Consider the following 14,247-nt stretch of genomic DNA (forward strand, 5'->3'; position numbering starts at 1 on the left):
TTTTCCCTCAGATTCTCAGGTCTCCAACCTCAGCTGCTCCTTCATAAGGGCTTGTGACGGTGGAATAGGTGTTCCTGGCCCATGTCACGGACTTCATCCGTGGACGCGCTGTGAGTAGGGAGCAGACCATACTGTGGTTACTTATTATTGTTATTATTATTGGTTATTTCCACCCAAGTTCAACTGTGTGTAGGAAAAAGACGAGGCTAAAATGTGGAAACAAACAAACTAGTGGAATCACCTTGTCTTGACCTTATTTTTTTCACAACATCTTTAAAATTGAGGAATGCAGTTCCACTACAGGACTGCCCAAGGAGGGAAGCAGGAGTTCCCTGAGGGAGAGGCGAGAGGCTCACTGGCCCCCCTGCCTCCACCACACTTAGCTCTGCGGCCTTTCCACAGGTCCTCCGCTCAAAGCGTCAGGCCTTGAAGTGGGTTCTGTAGTGGACATGTGTGTCCGTCTGTGTAATTTTGCTTTTACAATGTTGACAGTAAGAATAAGACTACTAATTTTATTCAGCATGATGATAGGCCCTAACATTTTAATTATTTTTCATGTCGTGAGTAATTTATTATTCATTGGGTATCTTCCCTGTAAATCTTGTCCTCACTCTGTAAGATTTTTCTTTGGTGTCCAACAAAGGGTTTCATTGCAATAAGAATCGAGGCGTGTCTACGTTCCTACCCAGAACCCGAACAAGGCCAGCCTTCCAGACGGGCCCGGAGTCCGGGTGGGGACACAGAGTCATTATAGAGCATCTTGTTCCTCTGCCCAGAAGGCACCGGTGTCGTCGCCCAGGCCCTCCTCAAAGGGCATCTCGAAGTCCATCTCGCTACAGAGCCAAATTCAGGACCCAGAGAGGATTGGGACTAAAACAGAATCTCGCAGGGGTTCGTGTCTAGAGAAACCGAAGGAATGGACTGGCTCCTTTTCTGGAACATTGGCCTGTTGATCATTTTAATGGTAAGTAGAATTCAAGACCTGGGAAGGAAATGCAGCCTTGAGGCCTTTTCTCCTCTGTCAGGTGCCGGACTTTCACTTGGGATTTATTCCATTTTTAAATCCCTTCCTGCAAAGAGAGGTCCATGCAAGTAACCTCTGGTGGCCTCAAAGGTCTCTCCGTGCCCGAGGGGCCTGGGCCACAGGGAAGCAGTGTGGGAAAGTGGCCAAATTAGACCTAGATGGCGTCAGAGGCATGATCTAATTCAGAACAAATGCTAGAAGAGTTCTAAAACTTATAATCAGAAATAAAATTATTTTTCTACTTTCTTGTACTTAAGTCAGACAGATTGCTGTCAGAATTCCCAGAGCAAATGTGTCTTACATCTGTAGGAAAGTCAGTTGGTCAAGCCCTTTCCTTTTAAACAGTTATTTCCCTGTGAGTTAGCTTCAAGGTTGAATGAATGTTAACTATGTCAAAATTACATTGCGACTCATTGTGAAATATTTGTTATAAGAGAAATTTTTTTTCCAGTCAGAAATGGATAAAGAAAAATGAAGAAAGTGAGCCAAGCCCTTTCTGGCATTATCAAAACACCCCCACTGTCCAGGAAGGAAACATTTAGAGGGTCTATTTCTTTAAAGTAAACATGGCATTTTGAATCTTCCATTACTTTCCTCCAAGCCTTGATACCCGAGATGTGTCGTGCCTCCCAGAGGGGCATCGAGAAGCCAATGTCCCATCCTCAGCAGGGCCAGGCGGCCCCAGCACCCAGTGCTCAGAGGGGCAAGGGGCAAGCTTAGCGATGCACCCGACTATCACCAATTCAGCCAGAGAAGTCTGTTTGAAGAATCAATTAAGCTAGATTAGACTAGATGAGACTTAAGCCTCTTGATGGTCAAATGACACAATTCGGTTAAAACTGTTAAGAGTGTATAATTGGAAAGATAAGAGAAGGGGATTTTTAGGAAATTGTACATTTTTCAAAGCAGATAAAGGCAAATACCCTAAACTTGGCTGCCCTGTCTCCCAGAAATGTCATCACTGCTGCAAGATAAGCTCGGAAAGTGATTTCCACCTGTTCTCAAGCAGGTGGCTTTGCACAGAGCCTCCGAAACATGGGTTTGACAAGGCAGAGGGCGGCGGAGGCCAGGGAGGGGAGGCGCACCACTGTCCTGCTGGCCAGCCAGGTGCCATTCTCCTGGAGCGCACATTTCTGAGAACTCCAGAAGCAGGGTGCTAGAACATTCCATTATCTGAGCTTGAGACACAGACCAGGAAACAAGACCATTTAAAAACAAATTTGTAAACTTAAAAACTTCACACAGAAGTGCAATATCCTGTTACAGTGGTCATTATTTACTTAAAGATGAGAGGAAAATCTGACATGATATTTAATAGAAGTAAAAAAACTTCAGTATAGACCTCTTGTTATAGTTCTGTGTTTATTTCCGTGCGTCAACTCTGATAAGCCTCCCATTTTCTGTAATGAAAACTGATTGCTTGCATCAGTATTGTAGAGGCAACTTCAGAGGCACTAAATTTCACCTGCTGAGTTCAGCTGAAGAGTTAATTTTTCTTCTCCTTGATCCTGAAAGAGTATTACATTACAGATTCTCGGGATTCCTTTTTGGCAGTATTCTTTTATTTTCCTTAGTAATTTTAGTGTTCTTGATACTTAATTTCTTCCTACTCATCACTGATGCTGAAGTATTTGTGTTTTACACTTTCTTGGTAATTGTGATAGATTTAAGTTCTTTTTTGTATTTCTAACATCCCTTAAGATATCAGTTAGTAAGTTTTAGAATTAGGAAGCAGAAAATTCCAGCATGTTTCAAGACTGGAGCAAAGGCAAGAAATGTTTGCAGAGAATCTATGTCATATTATGGATGTTGTATAAAATAGGCATATGCCTGCTTGTCTTTCATCTGCTGAACTTGAACTCTGCCCCTTCTCTCTGAACTAAACCAAAGGCTCTCTGGGTCATCACTGGCCCTGAGGAGGGTGTGGCAGCCTCTGCAAGCACTTGGTGTCATCTGGATCTCACCCACAAGGAGTACTTGAAGCAAGAATTTGACTGACAACCTATAAAAGATACCCCCAAATGCCCAGCTACTAAGGTGTTTCCTTTTATCATGAGTCCTTTGGTCTTCTTTCTGAGGGTGTTGGCCATGTTCTGCTGTAAAACGGATGGGGTGGTTCGAGCAGTCAGCAGAGCAGGTGTGGAGGCCCCGGGGCTGGGTACCTGTGCTGAGGCACTCAGCCTCTCCAGCTTCGCGTGCCCCACATAGGGATGCGTGGTTGGGCATGACAGCACTAAATTTCTCCCAATACAGAAACTCTGAGATTCTGTAATTATTTCTACCAGATAGTTACATAGCAGAAGCTCATAGCTAGCTCCCGAATATTATTTTCATAACTTAGTTTGGAGAATCAAACTTAGGTCATGCTATGGATTTTGTAGTTTTACTACAAAAGAATCACTTAAGGCAGAACAGGTATTAGCTGTGAGAGGCCTGTATTTTACAGAGTTGATAAGATCATGAAAAACAGCCATGTAGCTTTATCAGATAAGAATTTTTGTGCACACATAGTGATCACTCATGCCACATATGTAGTGTAAACATTTCAACTAAATATTGTGATTCTCAGGAAGTTAAAGAAGTTAGGTGACTAAGTGAGGTACTACCTTACTGTAAGTTGAAAACAGGCATTAAAATTAAAAAACATATTTGGAACTAAGCTAGCCACTTAGCAATTTAACTTCCACATAAAACAATGTGATTCTGACATGTGGAACAGAAATTTATTTTATTGTCAGGCAAATTTCTAGACGTATAGACTGATGAGGGGGAAAAAACACCTTATCTGATGGGCGTTTTAGGTCCTAAGCAGAAATCTGGATAGCTTACATAATTGGTTTCCATAGGGCTTGTTACAGAAAACTGATGCTCTCATCACACTGTTTACATGGAAGCAAATCTCACCTCTTACTTTATTATTGATGTAAGTGGCTAAGAAACTAGAAAACATATTTTAAACCAAGTGTACACTTTTCTATTTTTACCTTCAAATTCCTGCAGAGTTCATGATGAACTAAAAACATTTATATCCCAAGAGATATCTAGTATTATCACCATAGCCTGACCTATAACTTTAACACCATCTTGTCAACAGTATCTACCTGTGGAGTTGTAGGATAAAAATCCTGCTCCAAAAATATTTCAGGTTCTTAAGATTCTGCAATGCTTCCTCTTTTCCAAAGATGTTTCTCTCTCAGAGAACTTCCCGATTCTGAGTACACAGTCCTCTGCATCCTCTCTAGGCCCTAAGTGTGCAGGGAGGGGCTCCTTACAGAGCGATCATACTGCTGGTCCAGCTGCAGGGAAGTTTCCTCCCCTTTCTCAAGTGGGTCCCAGCTCGGATTGCTCACCCACAGCAGCCCTGATGACGGAGCGGCTGGAGTGGAACCTTCAAATAGTAACCTGCATGAGAAATGCAGGCCCTTCTTTCCTACACAGAAAATTACACGGCTTACAGACTGCAATGCCACTTCTGGATATACCTTCAATTACAAACAAAAGTGATATAATTAGGCTTGAACTTGGCATCTGTACCATATCCCTGTGAGGCCAGCAAACGCTTTACTCAATGATTTTTATAAGTATGACGCAAGAGAGAACTGCTTATTAATAAGTCAGTCCTCATATGCAGATGACATCAAAAACCAACTTCAAAAAGGTAAGTCACGGAGAGGAAAAATAGCCTGTTCAGTTGCTGCTACTTTAAATACACTCAGTATGTAAAATAATAATATGTACTCTTATTGTAATAAGGACACAATGATTTAGATTCCACATAGCTTATGGAATTCTCTTTAGGAGAAATTCTCTTCAGGAGAGAGTATTGAAAAAAGAAACTAGGCCCAGAAAAACTTGAGCAATTTTCCAGAAGTCAGATGCTACAGAATATTGTGAATCCTATAACTGGCCCTGCAATGTCTATGTCGTGATGGTTGGGATTTTGTCTTGCATACAAAGGACAATGCCTGTCTAATATTTTACTGATGAAAACTTTTGAGTGAATGATTGGTGTTGGTTTCTAATTTATCTTTTTCACCAAGTCACTTCACCATTATTTCCCACCTAAATGTAAACGGGCAACTTTATGTGGTTAGTGAGGGTTTAAAATCGAGATGACCCAGTAGCCAGTTCCCTGGATTCGGTCAGTCTTGCATTCCCATTTCACTGCCCTATGGCAGGAAAACATTTTACAGCTAACAAAGTTATTTCACACACGTAACAAAAATCCTGAATGCTAAATGGAAGTATCCTCATTTTACAAATAAAGAAACTCCCAGGGCATGAATGTTCATGCATGTACTGTAAGTTGCACAGTCAGAATTTGAACCCAATACTATGTACAAAACCTTATCCACTCTTCAGGACCAGCTCCTTTGCTTGATCAGGCCAATGCTATATCCTGTACATGGGTTTTTTTGTATCTGTAATGTGGCCACATCTTTTCTTCTTTGTCTCTTTTCCCCCCTCTTTAATCTGTGAACCCCTTCTGGGCAGGTACTCTGCCTCAGTCTCCACCATGTTCTCAGAGGTTAGCAGAGACACATACATTTTGGCTTCTTAGCTACTTTCATCTTAGCAGAAAAAGTCCTCCTCAGGCTGTTTCGGTTAATGCCATTCACTGTAAGGATGTCCAAAGGAAGAAGACAGGCAGAAAACACTCTCATCAAGTCGGCCGGTCATCTAATATTTTACTGATGACAATTCTGAATGAATGACTGGGTTGAATTTCTAACTCATCTTTTTCGCTAAGTCCCTTCACCATCTTTCCCACCTACAGGCTAACAGGCAATCTTATGTAGTTAGTGAGCATCAAATGAGCCTGAGGGTCCACCTCATCAGCAGAGACTGTAACCCACTCAGGACACCAAACATCTCCCCGGGTCGTTTCTGCCCCTTCTACTGCCTCTAACTCCCTTTCCTGGCACTCCACCATAATGGCAGCTGGTTCAGCCACCTCCCTTTTGTGCGACATCTTTTAGCCAGGCCCTAGGGCCAAACCACATCGTAGGATAACGTGTGACCCACAGACTCTAGAAGGTGACTTTTACAGGCAAGGGATTTTTTAAATTATCCAGGAGCCCATAACTGTTCTTCACAGAATGAGATTCATGCAGCTGTGCTACAACACGCAGGGATGGGAGAAAGCGAGTTAAGAGGGAAACACTATGACCTGCTGACAGATTTCTAGTGTGTATTTTCCCCCTTCTGTATTCAGCTGTCATTCCAAATTCCCACCTGTGCCCTCCCCCACACAGCCCCTTCCCCTACAAACTGTGGGAGTGTCTCTCCTTCTAGTGCTTTCCCTTGTAACTGTCCCTTCATGTCAATGACATGTTTTACAAACAATGTGTTTGTCACTGCCTGTTTCTTCACCAGCAAAACAGAACTCCATAGGCCTGTAGCCTATAAAGCACTTCATGATCTGCACCCAAACCGACATTCCAGTCCTTCCCCCACGTCTCCTCACTATTTCTCCTGCCTCCCAGCCAATGATGTCGTCTACCATTTCTGGAACACAGTCAGAAACATCGTGCCTGTACACCTATGCTCCTGTTTTACCCTGGCTGAAATTTTCTTCCCCATCATTCCTCTTATCAAAGCAGCTTCATCCAACAGAGCCCTTTCCAGTGCCTGCTCTCCCATGAGGTCTCCCCAGAATTCACTTTGACAATTTGAGTTGTCTGCTTTATCCTCCCACCAAGACACTGCTGTCTCTGCTGAAGCGCTGTCTCTGCCCCAGCTCCGCTCGGTTACGTGTTTGTCTTCCCTGAAAGTTTAAAAGCCTTTGGAGGGCAAAAGTGTGTATTACTCATCTTGCATTATTACCCATGTTTATTCTATATTACTAACAAAATATATATTTAAGAAATGAATTTAAGAGAACACCCTCAATGGTTTTGTGAATTCTTAAGTTACATGAGTTTATGCTAATAGAATTGTGCCTTCTTCAACAGGTGGTGCTGGAGGTAAACAGTGAGTTTATTGTCGAGGTAATGTATACTAAAACTATTTTCTTAACTTAATATTGAAAGAAAACCTGAATTGCATGATGCATCACATATCAAACTATTCAAAATATCTGTAACCATAACCACAACCATCCTGATGACAGTTAAGAGTAAGAACTTCTGCTGGACTGAAATAGCAGCAGTGAAACCGTGCGCTCAGGTGTCCATGCCATAGGCGTGGTTTGTGGTGGTTCAGGGTCACAGTAACTCCTACTTATCAAACTATACTAGCAGGTTCTTAGCACATTCCCCAAATTAAAGCAAAGCAAAAGTAACATGTTCAAAGGGGAAGAGTGTTTTCACACAGTTGCATCAGCAAGGAAGACATCTGTGGTCATTCAATGAGGGAAAGAGACAAAAATTAAAAATGTGGGATTACAACAGAGAATCTGATATCAAGCAGAGTGTAACTCAGGAAATAAAACCGTCCCCTCTCTCTGGCAGGGCTTTTATTGCAGTTGTTACACTTTCATAATGATGATCTCAAATCACAGAAGAAAATAAAATTATTTTTCTAATCTGTTTTGACAAAATAAGGCATGTCTGGTACATTTCAGGAAGTATCAAAATGGGGGAAATGGTAAATGCTTTTCATTGTCTAACTCTTCAGAAGGATAAGCTCCATTCACAGGGAATATCTCCTTCCCCAGAGTAGTAATTAAATGAAGTACTAGCTTAAACAGACAGCCATCTATGTCTCAATAAGCACAGTAGGAGTTAGTTTGAAAAGATATACATATATATGTGCATATGTTTATGCATGTAGCAATATGTCTAAACTCTCTAATGCTATAAAATTCTTAAACATCCTTTAATAGCAACAGAAGACTACAAAGAGAAAAGCACATAGCAGGCAGAGAAGCAAAGGACAACACAAGATGCCTTATAGGTGTTCATAGGCCTACTACAGACACCATCAGTTCAGTTAAAATATTTGTCTACTCCTGTAATAATATATTTGAATGCTTAGCCAGAGTGGTGTCCTTACAACTAAGAGGAACATCCCTCCCGTTGTAGGTCAGCATGCGCTCACCAGCACAGCCTTCCTGTGCATGGGACACATTCACTGGCAGTCCCTTACCTGGAGACCAGCAGGCCTGGTCAGAGCTCAGTGAAGGATAACGTGGGCCTCCACCTGGTGAGGAGACATTGAAGAAAAACTGAAACCTCTTACCCAATGTAACACATAACTAGTGACATCCATTTCACTGGAATCATATAGTTAAAAATGTAGTGATTCCAAAAAAATTAGTCAGGGAACCAAGCTGTATCTACACAGAGTTGTGAATTAGTAAAAAGTTTGTTCCTCAAATTCAATACCGTTGCTTCTTCTGGGTGCATCTTACATTGTGGAATAAATTACTAAGTAAAATCACGCTCACTCTGTATGAAACGTGAACTGTTTTTGCTTAAGGTGAAGGAGTTAGACATTGAAAATGGCACCACAAAATGGCAGACTGTCAGAAGACAAAAGCGGGAGTGGATCAAGTTTGCTGCAGCCTGTCGAGAAGGAGAGGACAACTCCAGGAGGAATCCAATTGCCAGAGTAAGTGATCAAATAAACAGGAGTGCGTGCTGATGACGGGTGCTGGAGCACAGCAGCAAAGCCCTCCGACACCCCAAGGACCTGCAGCCTTCACGACTACACGGTCATTTAGGGAGACGGGGACATGGAGCCAGTGCTCGTGTTGCTGAGACAGTTTTGAATATCACCTCTGGGAGCTGGCACAGAACCAGTGTCCCTGAGCAGTCCTGGAGAGATGTGGCACGGCTGGGCTTGTTCCGTTCCTTTCTTCTCTTCTCCTTGTCATGTATTGCCTTATAGGACATGTACTCATGTAAGGAGAGTCTTTGACCATCCCTCCCCAAAATCAAAGGTTTATAGTACTGACTAATTCTCTCCAAGAAAGTAAAGATAGGGTCAAAAGTTTCCACTAGATTCTTATGGCAATCAATAAGGAAGGAGAGTTAAGGGAAGAATGTGTTACAAATTAATCCGCAAAGGATGGGATCCACATTAACAGGTTCCCTAGCTCTTCCTGGGCACCCTGAGCCCCACCAGTGAAATCAGCAGAAGGGGGACCTACCAGAATTCTCTCCTTAAAGCCTTACATTTCCACATAGCTTAAATGTGCATATACAGTGATGTTACACATATAACCTCAACTCAAGAAAAGAGGTTATTTATTCACTCTCGGAACTTTTCACATTTTTGGCAACTTTTGGAAAGCTTTAAATTGTTGTTGTTTCTATTCAACTTCCAGTTAGACCATATGTCATCCCATTGATATGGCATATTCCTTTCTTTTTATTTGCATTTGAGGGATTTCCTGGATTTTCATCTACATAAAGTCTTTGGATTAGCATGGAGCTAATCCAAACTGTATTTCCAGCTGTCTTTATTTAATTGTGGATGCTTGGGGAAGAAATCTTAGAATTTTACCAAGTGTTCTCATCTTTAGTATGTGGGTGAGGTCTCAAAATTTAAACTATCTTTGTTTAAATTTATGAGCAATAGATTAAGACTGTTTTTAAAAACCTATATGACATAATATTTGACATAAATCTATTTGGCAGATGACCAAAATAGTGGGCTTCAATTCATAAAATTAATGCCAGTATCTCTAAACATTTCCGGTTTTCTAAATTTATCATAATCTTGATAAAATCTCTAAAGTTTAAGCAAAATACATGTTAATATAACACAATCTTTTTTTTAAAAAATAGTAAAGGTGAGGATTTCTTCTGTCAAACTGTTTATATGCAAAGAAAATCAGAGAACTGAACAATGTACTGGTAATTGTATAAAATCTAACATCAAGTTACAAAAGTGCCATATGCCAGGCATTGGGGTGGGGTGTACAAATATGTGACCTTAGACAGTCCCTACAACAAACCTAGGATAGGTTTATCCTTAGAAGCTGGTGTTTGACAAAGTTCAGTGAATTTTCCAAGATCCTGGAGGCCTAAATCATGATGCCTGGTTTCAGTCTAAAAGTCTGCCTGGCTACAAATCCCATTCGCTTCTCCCTGCACTATGCTCTGCAGTTCATGACCTGCTCTAAATTAGGTCACAATCCCAGCCATCTTCCTTGTAGATTCGATCAGACTGTGAGGTGAACCAGAGGATTACATACCGCATTTCTGGGGCAGGAATTGATCGACCACCTTATGGAGTGTTCACTATTAATCCTCGGACTGGAGAAATTAACATCACTTCAGTGGTGGACAGAGAGATAACTCCACTTTTTTTGGTAAGCCACAAGCAATGTGCTTTGATTTATGCATATTTGTTTTTCCCCTTTATAAAAAATAATCATCTCAGAACTAATGCTTAATTTTGATAAAACACAGTAAGCTGAAACCAAATAAAGGAAGAGTTGGAAAGAATATGAAAATACAGGTTTATAGTTCAGAAGCCTCTGGTGTGTAGCACCTGTATGTAGTCAAATGTCTTGATGATATTTAAATTACTAGACTATAATATAGCCCAAATTCATAGGGCAAAATGTTTCTTTACACATTTCCTAAAATATTTTTAAGCATGTTACTTAATTTTCTTTGATAGAAAAAGAGTTCTTGCCCAACTTCCCACAGATCTATTGCCGGGCTCTGAATTCACGGGGTGAAGATTTAGAAAGGCCTCTTGAGCTTAGAGTCAAAGTTATGGACATAAATGATAACCCTCCAGTCTTTACACAAAATGTGTACTCAGCCAGCATTGAAGAAAACAGTGATGCAAGTAAGTAGATAACATGCCTCCTCTGCTGCTACCCTGTATCTGCTCCTCCGGCTCACCCCTTCTCCGTGTTACACTGTATCTATTCCTCTGAGTTACTCCTCTGCATTACATTGTATCGACTCCTCTGCATCACCCCATCTTCTGTGTTACACTGTATCTATTTCCCTGGGTCACCCCTCTTCTTCATTATAGTATCTATGCCTCTCAATCAAAAGCTTTAGGAGATTGAAATACAATGGCAATTTAAAGATCATAGAATGTCAAACTTTCATTTTGAATAAACCACACAAATTCTAACTTAAAATTGATGTAGAAAGCAAGTCATCTAAAATGCTAATTATCTTCTTGTTTGTGGAGGATTCTTATCCACGTGGTTTAGCAGGAACTTAGCACCTTCCTCAGGGATTGTATTGGGCTAATGATTAACTTAATCCAAATGAGTAAACTGAGGGAGAAACCACGGATGTGAAGGGGCTCTGTTCTGATCTATTCCTCCGATTCTGGGCAGAGCTGCACCAGGTAGAATGCAACAGAGGGCGTGTCTGCAACGGAAGCCATCGGGCCGTCACAGGGTGCATTTGCAGGCCTCAGTCTACGCAACAAGCTCCATCGCGTTCTCTCACTTTCTCTGTTTTCCCATCCTGCCTGCTTCCTTCTCCCACTCTAAGGCTCTTCTCTCTTTTCCTCTTTCTGCCACTCCTCCTGAGTACCTCCCCTTTCTGCCCTTCTGCTTCCCCTGCAGTGCTTCATTCCTCTCCTCCCTCCCTTCTTGCCTTCTGCCTCTTCCCTCCTCCAGTCCTCTAACATCCCTTACCTCTCACATCCATGTCTGTGTGCATACCTCTAAATAAAATTTGGGGAAAAAGAAGAAAACAGAACTTTCAGAAGAAAGGCACATAAAACAAGATAGAGGTACTGGTGGAGAGTGAAGGATGGAGGAAAAGAAAAGGGACAAGAAATGAGGTAACAACCGGCAGGGGTGGAGAGGGGTGTCAGAACTCTTCAGATCCTCTAAAACAGGGATATTGAAAATAAGAAACACAAATTGTTTTATAACACAGGATAAGAGGACCCAATTAGGTTTTGCCTAATTAGCAGCCTTGTTAATGCTCCCTTGTGTGAGGACATTAGCCAGAGCACCAGGCATATTTTCATAACCATGACTTCCACGAGACCCGTCTCTGTCCCAAGAGGTCCCTGGTTCTCTGAAGTGTGGCTGGGTAGCAGAAACAAGCCCAGGACTAGCTCCCTCTGTCCTGTGAGCTCAAGTACTTGGCATTCATGAAAGTGCATGTTCTTTGTCCCTGTGAATAATCAAGAACTCCTATTCCCGTGGAAAAATCTTTCCAATAGCTATACAGTTGACCCTTGAACAACACAGGGGTTAGGGAAGCTGGCCCTCTGCACAGTGGAAAACCCACATATAACTTTTGACTCATGCAAAACTTAACTACTAATAGCAGATTACTATTGACCAGAAGGCTTACCAAAAACATAAACAGTTGATTCACACATATTTTGTATGTTATATGTATTATATACTATATTGTTACAATAAAGTAAGTTGGAGAAGAAAATGTTTTTTCAGATTGTCACAAATATCAAAACAATTTTCAATATATGTATGGAAAAAAAATCTCCATATAAGAGGACCCATATAGTTCTAACGCACATTGTTCAAAGTTCAACTGTACATTTTTGACTATTTGGTAAAGTACTATTATCTTCCAAGGAAAGCAGTAGTAATTCTCTGCTTTTTGGGTAAGTGAAATAAAGAATATAGGTGCTCAATAAATAATCTCAGTGTTGAATTTAATTAAGCTATAAACTTTCTTAATTAAGCATTTTACAATAATTTCACAAGGTGGTGACAAGAAACATTGATAAAATTAGTTTTTCAGCTCTATGATAAAGGGTATTGAGTTTTTTCATACATTAAAGATGGGTGTATTTTGCTACTAATTTATCATTTGATCACTTAAGTAGTACAAATATTTATAAACTGCAAAAAAAATTTATAAAATTTTATAGAAACAAACCAGTTATCTCTGTAATCCTTGATGTAGTTAAAAGTTGTGGTAATATATCCACATGGAAAACTAGAACAGAGATAATTCAGAAGGCCAACCCCTCTTTCTTCCTATGCATGAAGTATGCTGAGTTGATCCGAAGAGTCCCAAACATTTTCCACTTCCACCTTCATTTCTAGACACACTGGTTATAAAGTTAAGTGCCACCGATGCAGATGAAGACAATCATCTGAATTCTAAGATTGCCTATAAGATCATGTCTCAGGAGCCGGCAGGGGCACCAGTGTTCATCCTGAACAGGTACACTGGAGAAGTCCGCACCATGTCCAGTTTCCTTGACAGAGAGGTAAAACCTTCTATGAATTAATGATAAGAAATAAATAATTTCATTTGAAAAGACAAAGATGAAATAATTAATGGATGCCTTTCCTCCAGTGGAAAGGAGGGAAAGAAAAATAATCCAACCATTATTTGCAAGTGAAAAATTGTGAAAAGAAAAAATATATTACAAGATTATATGAAATTACTTTCAAATGGAATTAACAACATCAGAATGTATTGGATTTCACTCAAAACAAGATCTAAGTTTTACGATTCTTTTCCATCTCAATCAAGCAACACAGTACATATAACCTCCTCGTGAGAGGCTCAGATCGAGATGGAGCTACAGACGGACTGTCCTCTGAGTGCAACTGCAGAATCAAGGTTTTAGATGTCAATGATAATTTCCCCACTCTGGAGAAAACTTCTGTAAGTTGTTTCTCTTACAAACTTTTTTCCCTAAGTGTCAATAATTGATTCGCTTTCCCACTAATTTGTAAGCCTGGTTCCTTTACAAATATGGAGGAAAATGCTTTATAAACCTTGGAGCTTCTTATGGATAATAATATAACATATATAGTCAATGATATTTTATTAACTTTGTACAGTGGCAGATGGTAACCAGACCTATTAGGGTGATATTTCTGAGTGTACATATCACAATGTACATAAATATCGAATCACAATGTTGTATACCTGAAATGATACTGCATTTCAATTAACTTCAGTAATAATAATAATAAACCTTAATAATGCCATGTTTGCCTTTGAGTCACTGTTCTGCACAAACAACAGACCACCTCCTCCACACTCTTACAGAAATGTGGAAATTTATTAACATAACTCTGAGAATCATGAAATAACGTTGATGTGTCTTTGCATGCCTGTTGATTTGCTGAATTAATTCTACAAGCCTCAAACATTCTCAACTTCCATTTCCATCTTTAGGCATAAAGAAGCATAAAATCAAAACTAGCAGGGCCAAATGTGGCTCATCTGTTCTAGTGAATAAATGCTTCACAGCACCTCAGCTACACTCTCATTCCTTTACATCCTGTCTGTGGTTATTTTGATCCTACGTAAGAAGAGTTGAGTAGTTGCAACAGGAATTCTACAAAGCCT

The 14,247-nt window shown here is 40.5% G+C and overlaps 1 protein-coding gene across 1 annotated transcript in view; it reads left to right on the forward strand.

Moving 5' to 3' along the window:
* The first annotated feature begins 650 nt into the window (after positions 1–650).
* Positions 651–14,247, forward strand: part of DSG4 (desmoglein 4) — a 31,614-nt gene continuing 18,017 nt past the window's right edge. The window contains exons 1-7 of the mRNA XM_017661753.3: positions 651–964; positions 6,979–7,014; positions 8,447–8,578; positions 10,131–10,286; positions 10,630–10,774; positions 12,984–13,150; positions 13,420–13,554. Of these exons, the coding sequence (XP_017517242.3) occupies positions 917–964; positions 6,979–7,014; positions 8,447–8,578; positions 10,131–10,286; positions 10,630–10,774; positions 12,984–13,150; positions 13,420–13,554 (819 nt within the window). The 5' untranslated portion in view covers positions 651–916. The remainder of the gene's footprint in view (positions 965–6,978; positions 7,015–8,446; positions 8,579–10,130; positions 10,287–10,629; positions 10,775–12,983; positions 13,151–13,419; positions 13,555–14,247) is intronic.

Source organism: Manis javanica, chromosome 9 (genome assembly GCF_040802235.1).
Source record: "Manis javanica isolate MJ-LG chromosome 9, MJ_LKY, whole genome shotgun sequence".
Taxonomy (NCBI): domain Eukaryota; kingdom Metazoa; phylum Chordata; class Mammalia; order Pholidota; family Manidae; genus Manis; species Manis javanica.